Below are 21213 nucleotides of genomic sequence, written 5' to 3' on the forward strand. Positions count from 1 at the left end.
GTTTCCCTTCTCGTCGATTCCTTTCTTGCCCACTCTCCATGCACTTGTGTGAGTAGGCTCTGTGATGCCCATGCGTTGTAGCAGTTCCCTCACTTCTTCATCTACATTCTCTTTGTCTCCTGTGACCCGCACATGCGGAGCCCGATTCTTCCTTTTCTGCTCTTCCTCAATGGTCATATTAATAATGGTGGAGGTAGGTGTGATCTTAGGCATCTGGGCCTTTCCTTTCTTCGCATCCTCAATCCATTTCTCTGCTTCATCAACCTTTTCTTGTGTCTTAACAAGACGTTCCGCCCATGAAGATGCCGTTTTTGATTTCTGTTCATCTCCTTCCCGTAGAGCTTTCATCTGATACTTCATGTCCTTGAGCTCCTTGAGCACGGAAGGTTGGTCGTCTCCCTTCTCCTTAGTTGCAGATTTGCAAGCCGCAAGTTCTCCTTTTAGCTCCTCGATTATTGCATCTTTTTCCCCCATGTGCTTTTCCATATTTGTTCTCCATGCTTCAAAACTTGCTACTGCGTCATCGAGTTTCTTTTGCATAACGCATTCTGTTACATTTACTTCGGCCTTGATTAGGTTTCGTAATTCCGTTTTCACGATCTGAATTTCCTCATTCTGTATCCCCCGGATCTCTCTCCTTAGTTCTCTCATACATGGAGTTTCTGTAGCTCTCAGCGTTCGCGTGCATTTCCTTCCTGATGTCATCCCTCATATAGTTTAGCTCTGATTTGAGCATCACCTGGACCTTCTCCATCATTAGCTCATGATGTATCCTGGAGGTTTTCCCGACTCGTAAGGATCCTGGTGATAGTACAGTATCTCTGTTTCTCCGTTTGAAAGTAGCCGTCGTTTCTTTTGGGGTGGTGTACCTATCTACACCCGGGCCTTCCCCTTCGGTAGGCGGATCCATCGAACCCGAGCCACAAATGTGGGGTAGGGTACTAGGGTGAGGGACTGAGAGTAAGGCGAACTTAAAAGTTTATTTTAAAAGCTTGAAAGCCTTTAAACTTTAAAAGTTTATTTCAAAGCTTAAAGGCCTTTAAACTTTAACGTAGGAGATCTTTGTCTTTCTACGTGTAGATGAAGGAGGGGTGCCGGGGACTTGCTACGCATAGGAAGTCCTTCTACGCGTAGAAGGAGAGGGCTTGTGTGCAAACAATTCACGCGCTGGGCTGTACGCACAGACGCAGGCACAGACCCACACCCACTGCAGTGCGAGAGTATTGCACCTGCTGTGCGCCACCTAAGGCTGTCTTCGCACGCTATTTCAAGCTAGTAACCACTGCGCCTACTAGCCTCTTCACATTGCTGAAGACCGGCTGACCACCAGCGCTGCCCTGCTGCCTTTGTCCCGCCACTCCAGAGTAAAGCAGGAGCTGTCGCACCAGCCTTTTGCACGAGAGAGAGAGAGAGAGAGAGAGAGAGAGAGAGAGAGAGAGAGAGAGAGAGAGAGAGAGAAATGAAATGATATATTAACGTCTTCAAAAGGCCAAAATGACCTATGAGACCATCAGACAAAGTGGTGAATCTAATACAATGCCTGAAGTACAAGTACAAAAAAGTACTGGATGTAAAATGTGAAAATGAAGATGAAGTGTGAAATGTGAAATGTGAAATGTAGAATAGGCCCTCAATGACACTCTGGGTGTCGTGCTAGAATGCCTCTGATCCTCTGCTGGAGTCTCCGTTGATGGAGTGTGCTCCTGTGTCTCGGTCATGGTCGTCTCAATCTCCCGAGCTTAGTCGCGTTGTCAATGAGGGTGCCTCTGGCATCTATGCTGGTGGTTGGTCTCTTGACTCCCTCGATCCAAAGAAATTTGTGATCTGTCTCTGTGACTGTCGTCCTCCATGTCTCCTCAGCAGACTATCTCTATGTCGATGTAGCTCAAGTAGATATAAGCCAAGGCATCTCTGATCCTGATACCTCATGACTTTATCTAGGGTTCCAAAACCCTCCCTGAATAAGCAATGGAAGCGCCCTCGTATCTCATAATACACAGTGCAGTGGCATATGTAGTGTAGCTCTGTCTCTGGCTCTCTATCGCATAGTTGGCATATCCTATCCTCCGGTGGTATCCCTCTGAATCTACCCATCTCAATCTCAAGCTGGTGTGAGGATGTGCGAATCTGACCAATAGCACATCGCAAACCATGAGACAAATGAGTGTCCATGTAGCTCGGACGAATCACAAACCCATCTCCCGAAAGTTGGAGAAGATGCTCTTTGTAGAAAGCCATCTTCGTGCCCAACTCCTGCATCGGCTCTACCCATGTCCTCTTGTTGTCCAACTGTATAAGATCCTGACGAATGAGTCTAGTGATCTCCGTCCGTGTGACTGGAAGTGAGGGTGCATCCAGAGAATACTAAAAAGGAGGCAGTCTATCCATGCTGAGACCATGCCTCTGAAACCATGAGGTCATCTGCGCATACCAACTGTTAGACCAGCAGGTAGACAGACATGCGAATAACCTCCCAACCATCCTATATATAGGCCCCTGGCCCTCTTCCATATATAGACCCCTTTACTGCATGTGTGTCCGGCACATTGCCTGGGCCGTGCCCGTCTAGTCCTACCCTTGGCATGACATTACTCCCCCCTTGGAGAAGCGTTTTCGTCCTCGAAAACACAAGTGATGGTATCTTCATAAGAACACTAATATTTTCCACCGTGGTATCCCTCATGGATCCAACGGTTCGTTGAATCGGAACCCGGTGCATTGGGAGTTTCAATGAAATCAAGAGTAACATCTTGATTTTCTACATTGTTGTCCCTGTGCAACCGTCTTGGTTAACCGTCTCATAATCAAAAGAGCGTGAAGGCTCCATTTAGAACTCACTTGAGAATGCTAAACGAGTTATCACAACTAAGAGATGTTTAAATGCATACCCAGGTTTCAGACTTTCTGAAGGTACTAGAATGTGCAATATAACCTCGGCTCATCTTTCCATGAAAGTACTATGCTGACATATTCATCAGCAGCAACCAAGTCCTTGACTTGCGGTGGTTTCTTGCCAATAGTCAACCTCATCCAAACTGATGATTAAGGTTGATAACTTAAGAATAACAGGCAGAAGAACTAGCTGTAACATGACTTTCATCATATGAAACAAACTCCAAACCAGAAAGGTAACCGATCTAGTTGTTTCACTTCTTGCTTAACGTATGCACTTAGCATATCCTTTAGCGTGCTTTACTAACGTATGCACTTTGCATATCCTTTAGTACCAAATAGAATGCTTGTAAGCTGCCCATCCTACGCGGGATGAATAGCAACAGTAAGAGTGAGATGCTTTCCCCCAACCACTTACAGACAGTCGCCCACGACTGACGACAAACGAGGACTCAATCATTGAGTATCCAGCCATATACTCGATATGGAATGGAGACAACCAACTAGGTTGAAAACAAATTGGAGTTTCAAGCAGCCAATCACAAGTACCCATACTCAGCCATCACCTTGTATGGTAGGGTGTAAACTCATACTAAAGCTGCAAGAGAGATTGCACTGGCAGTGCAAAAAATTGCAGAAACAATAATGTCCATGAAGTTGCATGCCGCTCCGAATAAATTTGTGTTAAACACTAGGGCCCATAACACCTAGTGTGCATGCATTTAACACAAACATATCCGAACCGCAATTCCATGACGAGACTTTGGACCATAACAGAATGTGACAATCCGGTCACACCTAGGTACCAACCATGAGACATTCTCATGGACATAGCATACTTAGCTATCTGTAGAAACAACCCTCCGTTAAGGTGGTTTCACAGCACTTGTAATCGTAACAAGTTTGTACTTAGTACCCGACAATTTCTGGCCACTAAAATTGCTCCTGATACTGTGTGCTCAAAATGGTCGAATCCATGGATGCGACCAGCACCTAGGGACTTCGTCGCGACACATTGTTAGATAGTTGGCGTCAGTGTCAGTCCCAGAGACTCATATTCTCCACATGTGGAATATGTCTCAAACAAGGATATCAAGAAAAGAGACATCCATCAAGTACGAGCTGGTACTTGTGTGTGGAGGTAACTACAAACACTCTGCGACAAGAGTGAGAGGGACCCTCATTATCATACTCCACACTAGCTAAACTGAACTCCTTGAGTTTCTAGACCATGTTGTATCCCATGTGACAACATGTGCCAAATCGAACCCTACACTAGGTTCGTAACAACGTAATGTATAGTGGATACTATGGTCCAAAATACTCTGTTCCAACATGCCCTTTGCATGGCTTTGAAACATTCAAGCGTATTTATACGACTTGCAGTGGAAACCATGGGTGTTGCCTACGCAATCCAACCCCTTTGGTTAACATCGACGTAGTCAAACCCCTTGGTAAAACCCTTTGTAGAAACTGCTCAACTAGCAAGTAACGGTAACCAACATAGTTAACCGTGTATATAATGATTGGAATCAACTCAAAAAGTTGAATTTGTTCGCTACCGCGTGGTAGATTGCAGAATTCTTTCCTTGAAAGTCTAACTGGGAGAGATCAAACTGTGATCCTCAAGGTAGATCAACTGTGATCCTCAATGCCTATGGGGTGATGTAGCAGTCACCCGTCGGATCGTACCCCAAAACAATATAGACACTCTGTAGTGCTATAGAGAGAGCAGGAAATCCACACAAGTGAACTGCCTAGCTCTTGTGGACAGCCATGCTGTCTGAACTGATTGCTGTATCTATACTTCCTTGTAGAGATCAGCGGCTGTGAGTTGAAGATTATTAAAACTCAACGTGAGAGTCGTACATAAAAAATGTAGTGCCAAAATGACACCCTAAACATCCGTAATGACAAGACTCTTGCTTGTCCATTAATGTTGATGTGTACTTACCTGGGTAGATCTGTTCTTGAAAACAATCACCCAAAGAATGCCAATAGTTGGGTCTTACCCTTGGCCTGACATTGGCTCTTAGCCTGTGTGGCTCATAGCCCTTATGCAAATTAGTGTTCAAATGGATGAACCGATGAAGACTAATTTGAGTAGTATCTTAGCCACGTTTTAGCTGAGAGTTAGAGCACCTTGGCTCAGGCTGACTCATGAGCAAAACACGTATCAAAAGCTTCTTAGAAGATTTTCATTTTTTTCCCTTAAAGAGAGAGAGAACGAGAGAAGAAGAGCATGCTGGGCTGAGGAACTTTCCTTAAGTGTGTGCCCAAGCTGTGTGCTCTTACGCATCTTATGCCTGACTTGCAGCCTATCGTATAAGCATGCCATAATTTTCCGGTATGACTTGCTCATTGAGAGAGATAACACAAAAACACAACCACATCTTGATCTACCTGCCTTGCAGGGTCTTGATTGCATGAAAATGACTTAGCTTTGGCACTTTGCCTGTGAAATAAGTCCTAGATTTAGGTTCCATTTAGTGTTGTTGAGTGTTGATAGCAACCAACCCATCAGGTTCAACAGTCCATCACGTAGTCTGTCCGTGACAGAGTTGCGAGTGCGAGAGCGGAAGCATAAAGCATGAAGTGGTGGAATCCATGCCACCTGCAGCATGCCTTGCATGCAAAAGCGTAAGCCCTTGGCTACTATGACGGTTTCAAACGTGAGAGCCACAACCATAAGTGCCTTGCACAGTTTAAACTGGTAGGGATTGTGTGAGTGAATATTCCCTAATTTGCTAGCTCCCTAAACCTGTGTGCCAATGCCGTTGACTCCAAGTCATTGGGCAGTACCTTGGCACAAGGGAGAAGCCTTGCTTCATGTAAAATTGCCAAAGCACTTTGCTTTGCACAATGACAGTAATTGCCAAGCAAAGTGTAAACATGGAAAAAACAAGAAAAACTTCAACTTGGCTAACCTGGTTGTTACTGTAACCAGTTGTCCCGAGATTCCATGGAAGAAAACTCGCTCAAATGTAGCACATAACCATCTCTGTTGTGCAAAAGAGAGTGGGCCTATGTATCATATACACGCCCTGAAATATCCTGTAGGCATATAGAGAAATTCACCAAGGGCATGTGCTCGTAGCAAACTCTACGACCCTCAACAAATCCAGTAATAGGCCATGCCTGTCTCCTTGAGATACTGAGAAACTAGCCCTTGGCCCGGCCTTTGAAGCAAAATGTAACCTGTGACGAGATTTTGTCTAGGGCCTGGGGCGCATCCGACAAGCCCACCCCCGCGGTGTTTCACTTTGGTCGGCACCTCGGCTTCCCTCACCTCAAGAGGCTCTGCACACGGGGTCCACTTCCTCGTCGCCTCGGCTTGGCAGGGGTTCATGCACACACTGTGTGCCTCGTCCCCGGCTTGTGCAGGCTGCCTCTTCCACGGCCCTCCTCTTGCATGCTTCATGCACGGCGCCCATCTCCTTCCTCCTTCTCGGCTTGGGACAGCTGCCCTCCATAATCGTGAGAGAGAGAGATTCCGGGAGAGAGGGAGAGAGAGAGAGAGTACATGCCTAGAGAAGAGAACCATGCCATCTTTCTCCGCCATGGCTCCACCCTCCTTCCTCCTCTCCACCTTGCTCTGATACCAATGTTAGACCAGCGGGTAGACAGACATGCGAATAACCTCCCAACCATCCTATATATAGGCCCCTGGCCCTCTTCCATATATAGACCCCTTTACTGCATGTGTGTCCGGCACATTGCCTGGGCCGTGCCCGTCTAGTCCTACCCTTGGCATGACACCAACATGATGTGTCTCCCTGCATTGCTAAGTGTCTCCCTGCATCACTAACTGTCTAGAGGACTCAAGAGCCAATCTAGTATATCTACCTCTATGTGTATCCCATAGACTGCATAAAGGACACTGATCTGGTAAGAGTATCAATCTCTATAGGAGGGGCGGCTACCTCTGCTCGAATAATCACATGTGGTACGGAGGCCTTGGCTCTAATCATCCGGGATATCACAAATACCGAGGGTCTCTCCATGCTCCTCCAACTATCATGATTCACAGATGGTCCCCAAACCTGGACCCCATAAAGCATAGCTGAAGCAACCAAAGTATCAAAGAGCCATAGCTTTGTTCGTGGTTCTTGAAACTGAACCTGCGAACACTTCCTCTCTAGCCCTCCCAATGCCGCATAGGCTTTGGACAGTCTAGTCTCTGCTGCTTTTCCTCAGAGTAAACATCGGTCTCGTGAATACCACCCCCAGATATGTATATGCATCTGTGTACTCCACAGTGTCCTGACCATATACGAGTGTAGGTGCCGATCTCTTGACCCACTGTGGTGTGGTGTTAAACACCATAACCTTGGTTTTACCAAGGTTTATAGACAATCCACTATCCTCTACAAAGCTGTGCAGTGCATCCAACTGTCTCTGCATGCCCTCTGGTGACTCTGATATCAACATAATATCATCAACATATAATAATTCAAGAGGGGGGTATGTCACAAAGTGATGACGTGGCTACCGACAGCAAAAACCCTAATTTTTGCCAAAAACCCTATTTTTGCAAAAACCCTAATTTCTGGAAACCCTAATCCTAACTGCTGACTGAAACTTTAAAATGGCTGGAAACCCTAAAAGCAGGCGGCCATGCCACGTGTCAGTAGTGTACGGATATTTCCGGAAATCACGGAGGTGGAAGTTTTTTTTTTTTTGTTTTTTTTAGCGACGCAAATCCCAGCTTTTGCTACGCTTCGAGAGAAAGAGAGAATATGCTTTATTTTAATTGCTCTCTTGAGAGAGAGAGAGAGATTGCTTTTTGAACTGAAAGCTTTTTGGGGCTCTGCTTTTGGGCATCCCTTGTAACCTTTTTATATGCGGTGAGGGCCTCACTTCTCAGAGCATCTGGACGCAGAGTCTGAGAGTGAAACCCTAACCTCTCTCTTGTACTTTGATGATTGATTAATACATAAAGAAATACCGAAAGGGGCGCCAGTCTTTGGGGCCAATATCTCTAGGCACGGAACTCCGCAGGGCCACTGCAAATCTTTTGTGATCTGTGAATTGTTTTGAAGTGGTTATTTGGTGCTGTCACGATTGATTCTTGACTTGGAGTGTCCAAGTCTGTTACATCTAGTCTCTATGATCTCTCAGATGATTCGGGCAAAGGCCTCAGTTCCACATAGATTATTCGGGTTGAGCTAGCTGCCCCTCCTTTGGGGCCCTTACTAAATTAGTTTCCTTCATGTATAATTTGTGGGACCTTCCCAGAGACAAATATGCTCGGCTAGCACTTGAGTCACCCCGACAGCTAGCGTTAGAAGGGGACACAACATGTTGGTATGGGCAGATGACATCATGGTTTCAGTCACACGGCTTCAGCATCGATAGACTGCCTCCATTCCAGTACTCCTTGGATGCACCCTCCCTTTCTCTTGCACGGATGGAGACCACTAGACTTATACGTCAGGATTTGATTCAACTAGATACCAATACAGCCGGTACAAGAGTTGGGCACGAAGATGGCTTTCTATAGAGAGCATCTCCTCGAGCTAACAAAGGATGGATATGTGATCAGACTGGCCTATATGGACATTCATTTATCCTATGGGATACGATGTGCTATTGGTCAGATGTGCACATCATCGCATCAGCTAGAGATTGAGACTGGCAGATTTAGGAGAGTACCAGCAGAAGCCAGGATATGCCATTTGTGTCATATAGAGCCAAAGACAGAGTTACATCACATTTGTCATTGTCCGGTATACTATGAGATACAGGTTCGTTTCACTATTTCTTCAGAGAGGGCCTTGGACCATTGGCTAGAGTCATGAGATATCAGGATTAGAGATGCCTCGTGTTGTTTTTGCTAGAGTTGCGCAGACACAGGGAGAGTCTCTTGAGGAGACCAAGCAGTGGGAGACATTCACAGAAGGAGATCACTGACTTCTTTAGAGCAAGGACTCAGCAGTCAGATGAGCATGATTCACAACAGAAGTCAGAGCCAGTGAGCTTAGGAGAGCTAGACGCCCATGTCTACGAGGGCAACCACGACATCAACGGAGGCTCCATTAGAGGATTAAGACTATTCTAGCACGATATGGGAGACGCCTAGTACGACTATTTACAGAGGTGGAAATTGACGAATCTCTTCAGCGACCAATGCAATACTTTCTCGGACAACGCTCGATGCCAGGCATCCTCGGGCAAGGATGATGATGATGACAATTTTCATGCAGACGATTTGAGTCTTTTAGTTTTAGTTTTAGTCTTTTCACTTTAATTCATTTTATTTTTGTACACAGACATTGGATTAGATCCACAAGGATTGTATCAATTTGGTCTCATAGGTCATTTTGGCCTTTTGTAGACGTTTAATATAACATTTCATTTCATTTCTCTCTCTCTCTCTCTCTCTCTCTCTCTCTCTCTCTCTCTCTCTCTCTCTCTCTCTCTCTCTCTCTCTCTCTCTCTCTCACACACACACACACACACACACACACACACATGCATACACCTATCTTGGGGTAGTCTTTAGTGGACCGGTGTTTTCATTGAGGAGAGCAACAGAGACTAGACCGACGAGAGCTTATGCAGCCTTGGGAGGATTGGAAAAAGATGTGTTTGCACGTTCATTTTCAGAAACCTCGAACAAAGCTCTGTCTTTTTTGACTCTCTAGTGGCTTCAGCTATGCTTTACAAGGTTCAGATTTGGGACCCTCACTGGACCACCATGACAGATCTTGTAGCACTAATGTATGGAGAGGCCTCTAGTCTCTATGATCTCTCAGATGATTCGGGCTAAGACCTCAATGCCACATTATTCGAGCCGAGGTGCCCCCCTTCTCGTGATTGAGGCAATTACTAGATCAGTATCCTTCATGCGTACTTTATGGGACCTTTCCAAAGACAGATATGCTCCGCTAGCCCTTGAGTCATCCTGACAGCTAGCGCTACAAGGGGGATGCAGGATGTTGGTATATGGGTAGATGACATCATGGTTTCAGTTACATGGTTTTCGCATGGATAGAGTGCCTCCGTTCTGGGAAGCCAACGAGCTAGGATATCAAGAGCTCCAATCTGGAATGAGAAAACTGATTGTCCCTAGTGTAGCGTGGATAGTGTGTCGTGCTCTCTACAGTGGGTTCTCTTCAGTGCAATGTGCGTGACATCTCACTCAAAATAGAATGAAAAGATAGGAAACAACAGATAACATCAAATCAACACAGAGACACAGCAGCAGACCAGAACATATGGACTCGACTATCTTAAAGGAACCAGTACAGACTCTGGCGTGGTAGCACACTCAGCTCCAGCCCAAAACTCACGGGTACAATGGGGGTGTCGAGGCTCAGATGTGCAGGGATGCTGCAGACGTGCTATGTGTATAGAGTCCTACTCTAGACGACGACTTTAGACCATATATGAAGAAGATGATAATGATGACCCAACAGCTACTACTCATATGTCCCACCATAAAGAGCCACCAACGGCTCATAAATGTCAGCCATCTAAGTCTATCTCCAGACTGAGTGGTGGTGGTGACCTGGCCACGATGTCCACTAGACCACCGTCCGTATCCCTGCCACATGTCACTGGCCAACCCAGAGAGTCCGTCCAATGTGAACCAGACCAGACCAACTGTACTAACTGTGTGTCCTGTGAAAGTGACACTGTAGCCTACAAGTTGCCCGCCACAAGACCGCTCACCGTCTCGGTGAGAGGAATACTAAAAAACTGTGAAAGAAAACCACTAGTACCACGTTTGTATAATGGTGAGCTCCTGATTCTACGGAGCACCCAACTGAGTGGATATATGTATAAAGCAGAGCCCTTGTTTCAGATATACAACCTCACGATCCTGTTCCATGTAACATATCTCTCTGACCCCTCCAGGGATCACGATACAACTATAGTTCCTGCTTAATGTATCTACTACGATCTTTCTTGAAGTAGATGCTAGGCCCCAACCATGACCACACATGCCTCAAAAGTGGAGTTAAAAACACTTGGTCGTCTTGCAAACGCCTTAAGCCTTTGAATAGACAGGAACCCAGTATGATTGCTTAGTCCAAGAATTACAATCGGCAAAACAGAGGCTCCACAGCAAAGAGATATGCTCAATTTGGATCCAGTGCATCTTTATCCTCCATAACCATAGTGAGAGGAAAATGACCTGGTCCATGCTTGCATATGAACCTTGCAACAGCACAGCCATGGTAACTTTGAAGTGATTTTTTTAATTCTTTTCTATGAAGCTGCAAACTTGCTACCTGTCTCTTCTTCTTTGCAGAAGGAAGCTCAAGATTCTGCAAATCAGAAGGTGATTTTTCTTGTCTGAGGAAGAGAATGAAGTAGAGCGAGTGAGAGATGATATACCCTAAAATTAACGGAGGGAAGAACGGAAGTAGGGTATTTTTTGTGTTTTCTAGAATGAGCTGGCTCTAGCAAGCAGAGAGGAGCGAGCTATGGAGGGCTCTAACTTCTCCAGATCGAGAGCCAGAGAGGAAGAGAGAATGGGAGGGTAGAATGAGAGGGGGAAGGGAAGGGGGGAGAGGGGCGAGGCCAGGTGGGTAGGGGGACGAGGGGTGGGTAGGGGGTAGGTAGGGGGCGAGGGGTGGGAAGGGGGACGAGGGGTAGGGTGTGTAGGGGCGAGGGAAAGAGTGTAGGGGCAAGGGGGGTGTGAGTAAAGGCAAGGAGGGAGGGAGGGGGTAGTGAGGGGAGATGGCACTCAAGCAGAGAGATATCATGATCAAGGAATTCATCAAGCTTGAAATCAACCTTGTTTTTGTTGTATCCCGTCTTGAGGAAGCTTTGTGAAGGGAGTTTGCTAGACACAGAGGAGAGCTTTGTTCTGGTCGGAGAAGCAGACATCGATGGGGCTGATGTTGAAGGGGGGTGAACTCCTGTAGAGGAGATTTCTTTCTGCTTCTATGATTCTTCATAGGCTCACCAAATCCAAAGGCTACCAACAAGGGCGCATGGGGAGTAGCTTATGTGACCTTCAACCTCTGTGCTGGTTCAGGTGGCCTATTAGGTTTAGTTACTGTGGAAACATTGGATGAGGGTGTACCTCCAGGCAAGGAGTGAATAGAGACTCCATAAGAAGGCATAGATTTGGTAGTGTCCAACCACTCCAACAGATCCTCATCTGACCCGTCAGGGAGTACGCTGTTTTAATTCAAGCCTGGTTTCTAGGGACAAAGAACTATGTTGTACGACGGAATCCATGCCTCCTTCTAGGCGAATGGGTTGCATCGGGGAGCCAGGAGTATGCATCCACATGGCATCGTTTCCCCAATCATGAAGTGCTTTAGTGTGTCGCAGCCATGGTCTACCGATGAGAAAGGGAAATCCGCCCTCAACATGGGGAAGATGAACCACAACAAAATCCAAGTTAAAAAGTAAAGTCCTGTACCTGCAGAGGACCTTGTCTACTATTGCCACAGGATAGACAGTCCTCTGGTCTTCCAAAGTCACTGTAAAGGGAGCGGGCCGGGTAGGCTGGAGACCCAATGCCAACATAGTGAATTCGGGCATCAAGTTGATACCCGACCCACCGTCCACTATGACACCGGAGAAGTCGCGCCCTAGAATAGACGCGGTGAGACGAGGACTCCTGTAATCAGTGAGCGGAGCAGTGGGAAAGGAAATCATGTAGGACTCTAAGGGCTGCATATGTAGGTGCCCGCCACTATACCTTGCACCAGGATACAAAGATTGAATGATCTCAAGATAGTCTCTATTGTAGGCTTCTCTCTTTTTGATCAGTGCTCGCTCTGGTATCTTGAGCTTCTGCAAGTCGTCTACCGCTTCCATGAAGGCACCATCAATATCTGAGAGAAGAGATGTAGGTTGGCTCTTGGCACTTCCTGCTGGTTTGTCATCTATTAGGGGAGGTTGACTCATTTGTGTGACTGGAGATGAAAAAGTTGGACCGTCAGGGAGGCTGAGACCAAGAGCAGCTCTTTGTGCCCGTGTGAGCACACCAGCAGGCTCTTCCACCTGTTTCAACCCGTTTTGAGAGGCAACTACAAGAATGGAAGGCGAGGCCTGTGCAATGGTGCTTACTGTGATCAGGTTGATCTTTGGGAATGTAAACTCTTGCTGGTTCTGGCTTGTGCTTGTAGATGTGGATGCGCGTTATTTTGGGCAGTCCTTACTATAGTGATCCTTAGCTTCAGGGCAGTGTCGGCAAGGAGGGGACCCTTCTGGCAATGGACATTTGCTCTGATAATGTCCATACCCCCCGCACCTGTAGCACAAAATTGGCCTATTGGAGAGGCGGGGTGGTCTCGGCCCTTGGTGCATGGGGACGGATGCTGATGTGTAGAAGCTTTGGGGAACTGAGGGAGCATTAGCATCATAAAAGCTGAGAGATGCAAAGTTGTTGTGCATACCTTGCATAGGAGGTGTTGTCATAGAGGTGGCATAGGGTTTTGATGGCCATAGGGTGAAACCATGTTGGATACAGGTGTCAACCCTCGTTGAAGGTTGGGGGCGAGGCTCTGTTGTAGTTGTCGCATTCCCTTCAGATAATAGCACTCTTTGTCATCATGGCCATGTTTCTCGCAGAAATGGCAGTAAGCTCGAAGTGGGAAGTCCTGAGGAGGATGCCCTTGAGAGCGACAAGAGGTACACCACACCATTGGCACCTTAGTGTCTTGTTGTGCCCGGAGCTCTTCTAGCTCCTACTTGATTTGTTCTAAAGCCTCTTGCTGTGGAGATTTTTCCGGTCTAAGAGAGAAGGACCTCTCCTCTTGAAGTGCTCTTTGTAACTTCAGTGCTTCTAAATCCCTGCGTAAAGAAAACAAGGGGTCAAAGGGATTTTCCATGAGTGCTGAGGCAGTCTCCACCTGAAGGGGGTATTTGAATAGACTCCTTGCTCCTTCTATCATGGTAGTGGCCACTATAAACTCCTCCAGAGATGCTTCAGGTCGAACACTTTCGCGTAGTTTCTGCTGAGACATCTTTGGAAGAGCTTTCTCTGCCCACTTCTTGATCATAAATTCTCCTGGTTGCTGAGGAAGCTTGGCAACCAAAGACTTGGTTTTAGTCATGAGTTCTACAAAATTCTCCTCTAGTTGGAGCACCATGTTGGCCAACTCATCCAAAACCTTTTCTTGGAAGTCACCTGGCCTGAAGGCTGCACAAAATTGTTGTCTTAAAGCTGCCCAAATTGGAAAGCAATTGGGCCAGGGTCTCCTGGCAGTGGCTTGACATGTAAGCAATTTGTGACATCCCCCCTTCTTGAAAGAAAGTAATCGTTCGCGATTACCATATATTTGCAAAACAACTCAAGTTAGCTCAAAAATTTACAAGGGACATTCCTAGGTGTAGCAAGCTAGAGTGTCACTTTCACAGGACACACGGTTAGTACAATTGGTCTGGTCTAGTTCACACTAGATAGACTCTCTGGGCTGGGCAGTGACATGTGGCAGGGATACGGACGGTGATCTAGTGGACATCGTGGCTAGGTCACCACCACCACTCAGTTTGGAGGTAGACTTAGATGGCTGATATTTATGAGCCGTTGGTGGCTCTTTATGGTGGGACATATGAGTAGTAGCTGTTGGGTCATCATTATCATCTTCTTCATATATGGTCCAGCGTCGTCATCTAGAGTAGAGAGTCTATACACACAGCACGTTTGCAGCATCCCTGCACATCTGAGCCTCGACACCCCCATTGTACTCCTGAGTTCTGGCCTGGAGCTAAGTGTGCTACCACGCAAGAGTCTGTACTGGTTGCTTTGAGATAGTCGAGTCCGTATGTTCTGGTCTGCTGTTGTGTCTCTGTGTTGATTTGCTGTTATCTATTGTTTCCTGTGTTTTCGTTCTGCTTTGAGTGAGATGTCACGCACATTGCACTGAGGAGCACCCACTGTAGAGAGCACGACACACTATCCATGCTACAGGTGCTCTCATTTTGGCACGCCCGTTGGGACCTCAACTGAAGTCTCACTCTCTATTGAGGTACAAATCGAGGAGCCAGCTGGTTTACCTAGCCTTGTCTACTTCGCCTTTCCCAGTGCAGCCTGCTGGTCTGGTCCAGTTTCACCCTAGACAGCTTAGTCTAGCTGACATAGTCTCTCGCCCTGCTGGGCTGGTCCTCTCTCGCTCTGGTAATCAAACTCTCGTCTTGGTCTAGTCCTTCCTCGTCCCTAGTCTAGCCAGGCGGTCTAGTCACTCACCTTGGTCTAGTAGAGTCTAGACGGTGTTCAGCCAGTTAAAGGTCTTCTTGCCCAAAGCTTGGTTGGGTTTGTGGTTACTGCATGACACACACAAGGCGGTCATTAGAGCGTCAAAGCACACTACTGAGTCCTCTAAAGTACTACCACAGAAGGCATCAACCCCTGGTACCTAGTAGAAGTCCACCAACCCCATCACCCATACCTCCACATACGGCATCATCCATTCCTCCATCCGGTTCTACATCTTCCAGGTCACCTTCTTAAGTAAAGCCCTCTCCCATTTTGTTACAGCAAGCTATTGAGCAACAGGCTCGTGAGAGGCCATGGAGGAGTTGACCAGTGTTTTGGCCAAGGTAAACATCAAGTTTCCTACTTTCAAGGGACTCTGCTCAGAAGATGCAGACGACCATGCAGGGAGGTTTGTCTCTCTCTGTAGAGGTCGTGGTCTGATTGTGTGTCTTGCCTTGACCACAAGAAGTTCCTTATCAGCCTCTCAAGCTGGTTGACGCAAGAACTGGAGAAAATCAAGCAAGACATGATCTACCACATAGTAACCATCAGCATCTAGTTGGCCACCACAACCCTTCCAGCAAGAGAAAGCCGTGTTGAGCTCCAATGGAGCAGTTGCCTCTTGATGGAGAGGAGAGGAGCAACCTACTGCTCTGGAGATAGATCCTAACCAACCTGACAGCCCAAGTAGCCTATTGATTTCCTTGAAAGAATCCACCTAAAGCCCTCTCCAGGCGACAAATCGGGCATGGAAGCACTACCAACCCAGAAAGCCACTGTCTTTCGCCAGTTGGTTAATGCTCCCAATGCACAGTAGAACACCTCAAAAGCTAGCTGACACTTATGCAAGTTGGCCTCCCGCCCCTCCAAAAACATGCCTGAGTCATCAACAAACTCAATGTTCAAAAGGTGCTCTCCTCGAATAGGCAGTTGTAGACTACGCAAACCAACCTCCTACGAGGTCAAGAACCTGCTCATTGCCAAGAGAGATAGGAAGGGGGTAAGAGGGAAGCCCTATCGAACTGACTGTGTGAGCATGAATCATTCTGCTCCCCCCTTGCCAACAACACCTGGCTGTGTGCATGCATGTATAGAGCTGACACTCCCCTAATCCATGCATCTAAAAACCCCAACTGACGCATAATGCCCTCAAGACAACCCTATCAACTATGTCATATGCCTTCTCAAAATCGAGGAGTACCACAAGATCCTCTCCTTGGAGACGTGCGAGGGCAATCGCCTCTCAAAAGGTGAAGATGTTGTCAAGGATGTTATATTCCTTGGCAAAGCCCATCCGTTCTTAAACTCAGAGCCTTCACTAAGATTTTGTAGGCTGAGTTGAGAATGGTGATGGATTGCCACTGCCGTATCTCGTCTAAGGAACCTCCCTCCTTGGGGATAAGATAGATCAAACCCTCACTCATGCTGTCTGGCATCTCCTCAGTACTCCAAGAAGAAGCTGGGAGTCAAACCATCCTCCCCTCGGCAGCTATCCCTAGGAAGTGCCCTGAGGGCTTCCTGAAGCTCCTTTGGCTGAGGAGGACTCTCAAGTCTCTTGCACTTCTCCTCAATGATTAAACAAGGCAACTGGGCCCACACCTGCTCTCTGCATGTATCTCTACGCTCTGATTGTGGCTCGCAGCTGAAAGCAACTCCCAACAAAGTCGGTAGCAATTGTACGCATGTCCTCAGGCTTTATGGCAATAGACCCATCGGGCCTCCTTAACTGGCAAACATTGTTGTGCACGCATGGCGAGGACCCACAATCTCAAAGAACTCACGAGCAACTTTGTCATCCCATCCCAGTCCACTAAGATGCTTGACAATGGAAGGCAAACTCCTGGGCGCCGCTCCTCTATAGTGATCAGCTCCTGCTGAGCCTGCTACATCTCCATCCAAAGGGCTGCTTGGGTGACGCTCCTACATCCTCTGTAAGGAAACAATGCCCGGTCGCAATGCCCGGTTGGAGCTGCTTCTCCTCCTCCCTAATCGTAGCTAACCGAGTAGTAGACTCCTAGAAGAAGAAGCGACTAAGCTCCACAAGGCCAGCGACCGCTCTAGCAATAGGATCCCCCTGTGAGTCCATACTCGCTGTCCAAAGCACCACAACTTGTTCTCCGAGATCTGTATCCAACAAAATCCTCTCTGAAATGAATAGCATGACATTCCCACTCCTCTGTCTATCTGACACAGTAAGAATCACTGGCCCATGATCAGAAAAAGTAGTTCCTGCCAAAATGTATACTGAACCACCCATGTCACAAATGTGATCACTAGTACAGAAACGATCTATCCGCGATAGATTCACTTCCCCCACTCTGCGGTCAGACCGAGATAAAGAGAGGCTCTGAGGGCCGTACAAAGCCTGCATGTTCCAAACATCCGAAATTCTTAAAGTTGTACATAGGCACTCCCAAGCAGCCAGCGCATCCCGTGAACTGTAACATGGCTGCCTCCAATCCTATCTGAGGGTTCCTCTGCATGAGGCATGCTTGGCAGCCGAGGTGGAGTCTAATCCTTTAAATGGAAAGAGGCAATGAGGTTGTAATTTGTGAGTCAACAGCTTACACTTTGACTCACAGCTTACACCTATATCATGTTGGCACCCTCTCCTCTTCATTTGGATGAGACTGATATTTCTAGCTCCGTGGGAAAAATATTGTGATGGTGGTGGTCTAGAGCACAGGTCCAAGCTCCCCAGTTTCAAATGAAAATATCTTTATTCGGGTGCGAGGAAATTTCAAAGTGCCTATCATCCTTCAATAGTTTTGCATCTATGTAAGATCTATATAGCTTGATAAATCTGTTCCATCTGGATAGTGATGGCGTCCTCCATTAATTTTCCATAGAGTATCCCTTTTGAATGAAAGGGGACCATCTGTATGTTTGATTTTATTCACTGGTAGGCCACATTGGTGCCTGAGATGCAATACAATGGGGTGCCTAGTGAGAGATTGTCAAAGGGTACCATGGTGATAGCTTGGCTCCAAAGTGGATAGATCTTCTAGAGCCCAAATCAGAGGTCGTCAACATATTCATTTATAGAATTAGTGTGAGAGCCCTGATCACCCACCAGAGAGACAGGGAGATTGATAAAGTTAGCAGCAGCAGCAGACTGCGAGGCAAAAGCAAAGACAGAGATAAACAACTGGGGACAGCCTATCCTTGTGCACCGTGGGAGCAAAAGGACACTTACAGATAGTGGTGAGTAGCCCTCTGAAGGCCAGCGGATAGGACACTAGAGGAGTCTTTTGAGTTTGCAGCTTTCCTTGGTTCCACAATGTGAATGTGGAAGAAGGAAGACCTAAATTATCCTCCAATCGAAACAACATGGGGAGACACCGAAAAGGCGAAGTATACGACCATATCAGTCCCCCCATCACATCATCAAACTGCTCTCTAATGTGAATAAAATATTTGTATCCCAAAAGTGCCTAAACATGTGATGAAACGAGGGCTCTTCGATCATAGAGGACTCTCCAGGGTGGTCAGGTGCGTCTTGAACATAAACCTATGCATTAAAGCTATGGAAGGTTGAAACATGTCTTTTGATAAGATATAAGTAATAGGTTGATATGCAGAATGTCAGCTTTAGGCTGCACCTCTATAAATCTCCATCGACCATGGGCGAAAAAACGTGCAGGCAAGCGCATAGGGCAGTTCCCCACAGTGAGCTGTGATATTTTCACCTAGCCCTAGAGATTTAGGTAGGTGAGCCATGAGAAATCGGTGGAGGATCAAGGATTCTCCATGAAAGGAACCGTAGTAATCGCATTGAAAGTATTTCTGATGTCCTCCCTGAAGCGTCTCAGACATGCAATTCAATTCATTTAAATCCTCTAAATAGAAGAGAAGGGTCTTATGACATTTTGTGCAAGATTTATCATCATTCTAACAAGGTCTCAATCTTCTCCTGGTATTGCTTTTTTCAATTCTCTTGAATGTTTATGTTGAAGGTAGAACAAATCAACATCAAGCAGTTACCGGAAATTGCAGGAGTTAGAATGCCATCCCCAATGACCATGCATGTACCAAAGAGAACAAGGAGCACTAAAGCGCTTTGCCGGTACTCTTTCGCTTCCAGCCATCTTCTCGTCTTTCCTGCCACCGAGTCTTTATCAAACCTCTCTCTACTGTAAGTGGTTAATTTCTGATCAGTTGGGTGCTGGTTTGTGATTGCATGAATCTTCGCATTGCGACATATCAACGAATATAATGCGAATGTGCCACCTGCAGAGTACCACAGCTAATTATTACCTGGTTTTGTTTTATCTTTTCATTGAAGCTATATTCAGGGGTGACTGAAAGAGTTTGCAACCATACAATTGACTGGCAGTTATTAAACTGCTATTTATTACATGACTGGCAATTATTACACACCTTCTCCATTGTCATTTGCTCTCATCACAAAGAATGTGTACTTGATGAGTGGGATCAAAGTGAGTGAGTAGATGATGCATGAGAGGACCCCCATCAGACTTCTTTCATCTGGTATGCCGTCAGAAAACGTGCTATGGAACACGTAGAGGGGCGACGTCCCAAGGTCTCCGTAAACAACACCCAGGCTCTGGAATGCCAAGCTCAGAATTGCAAGGGATGATGTCACCTGCAATTCATCATGATGATTATGGATAGGGCATCACAGAGATGATAATAATGCTCACTGTACTTTAATGAGCATATTATTGATTTTTTATATCATTTTTAAGCTCTTAACAGGATGATAAGGTAATAATTGTTTCTCTAATGAGCACATTGATTTTGAAGAAAGTTTAATTAATACTTAATGAATTGTCAGCCATAAGGTTTAATGCATCCTCTGAAGAAATACATTCTTTAATTAATCAACATGTAAAATTGAAAGACATGAAGGTGAAGGGTATGAACTCTGACCCTTGATGCTCTCAGCCCATGCACTTGGGCAGCTTCGACATCCAATGAATGGTCCAGCGTCTGGTTAAGCTTCCACATCTTCCCCATTTCGGTTCCGGTTCCAATCAAATCATCGTCAAAAGAGTCCATATTTAATATCCAATTTGCAACATCAAAATATCCTCCCGTTGAATCACAGCTAAGGGAATCTTCCCTCCCAATAGTTCATGCTCTCTTTTCTCTGTGAATGGAAAGCAGAGAGATTTTACATGGTCCCTTTCTCTATTAATGGTGCTCAGGGAGGGATAGAACAGAAGACGAGAGCGGCTATGCGATGGGAATCGGAAGAATTTCTACGAAGAAGATGACGATGCTGAGCGGAGCGAAAGCTAGCCTGTGCTGCTAGTGGTGGAAAGGAGAAGCTAGTGGCCAGCAGCATTTTGGAATAACAAAAAGAGATAATAAAAAGACTTCTGGGAAAAGCCCACATGCTCAGATGAGCCTCTACTGTAGTTTGAAAGGGGTGTAGGAGACAAGTACAGGTGCTCAATTGCCACAAGTGAAGAATTTAGAAGAGTAGGGATAGAATCAAGTGTTTACACCAAGGTAATCGACTAATCAGAAGCCAATTCAATGAATAATAGGAGGACTTCTTCTTGTTGGGATGATTGAAGTATTTCTACATTTTTTGCGCTCTTTCCAAGGTCTGCATGGAGATGGGTACATCTGATTAGCCTGCTTAAGAGGGTCTTTTCAAAAGTTGAATAATAGGGGCCAAGCTTATTGTGTTCTTTGAAAAAAGAACATCAATATACATACAATATGTGTGTGTGTGTGTGTATATATATATATAGATATATAGGTAATGGGTTTTTCTATTACCTACTGGGATGGGGGTATCTCTGGTTTTCCTGTTGAACAAGATCTTTTCAAGGCAGCTATCCTTTTGGGCTTCTGCCTTTGTCCTTTAATAGTGTGAACAAAACCTTACAATTCATGAAATTGCAAGAATTTTGATGGGCTTTTTCTAGAGCTTGTCAAGTAATAAGCCAGGCTAGATCATAACCTGAAAATAACATTCATCCTTCAAGGGCCTAGATGTGAGCGAAAAGGGTTACTTTAGTGAGACATGTGGTTAGGCATAAAGCCACTTTACAGTTGGTTAATCTGTTGGGCAAAGAGAAGTCCTTATCTCAAAAAGGGGAGATATTTGAGAAATAGCTTTCTCATCTTCCTTGATGGCAATCTCTGGGAGCCAATTTCCAGCCCTTTGGTTACTA

The 21213-nt window shown here is 46.1% G+C and overlaps 1 protein-coding gene across 1 annotated transcript in view; it reads right to left on the reverse strand.

Moving 5' to 3' along the window:
* Positions 1-20819, reverse strand: part of LOC147419718 (putative potassium transporter 11) — a 140855-nt gene extending 120036 nt beyond the window's left edge. The window contains exons 1-3 of the mRNA XM_086506305.1: positions 19955-20819; positions 19442-19667; positions 19046-19291 (exon numbers count right to left, since the gene is read on the reverse strand). Coding sequence (XP_086362431.1) covers positions 19046-19291; positions 19442-19667; positions 19955-20083 — 601 coding nt within the window. The 5' untranslated portion in view covers positions 20084-20819. The remainder of the gene's footprint in view (positions 1-19045; positions 19292-19441; positions 19668-19954) is intronic.
* Between the last annotated feature and the right edge of the window lie 394 nt (positions 20820-21213).

The sequence above is a fragment of the Adiantum capillus-veneris genome, chromosome 29, assembly GCF_014529385.1.
Source record: "Adiantum capillus-veneris isolate H3 chromosome 29, ASM1452938v2, whole genome shotgun sequence".
NCBI classification, from domain to species: Eukaryota; Viridiplantae; Streptophyta; class Polypodiopsida; order Polypodiales; family Pteridaceae; genus Adiantum; species Adiantum capillus-veneris.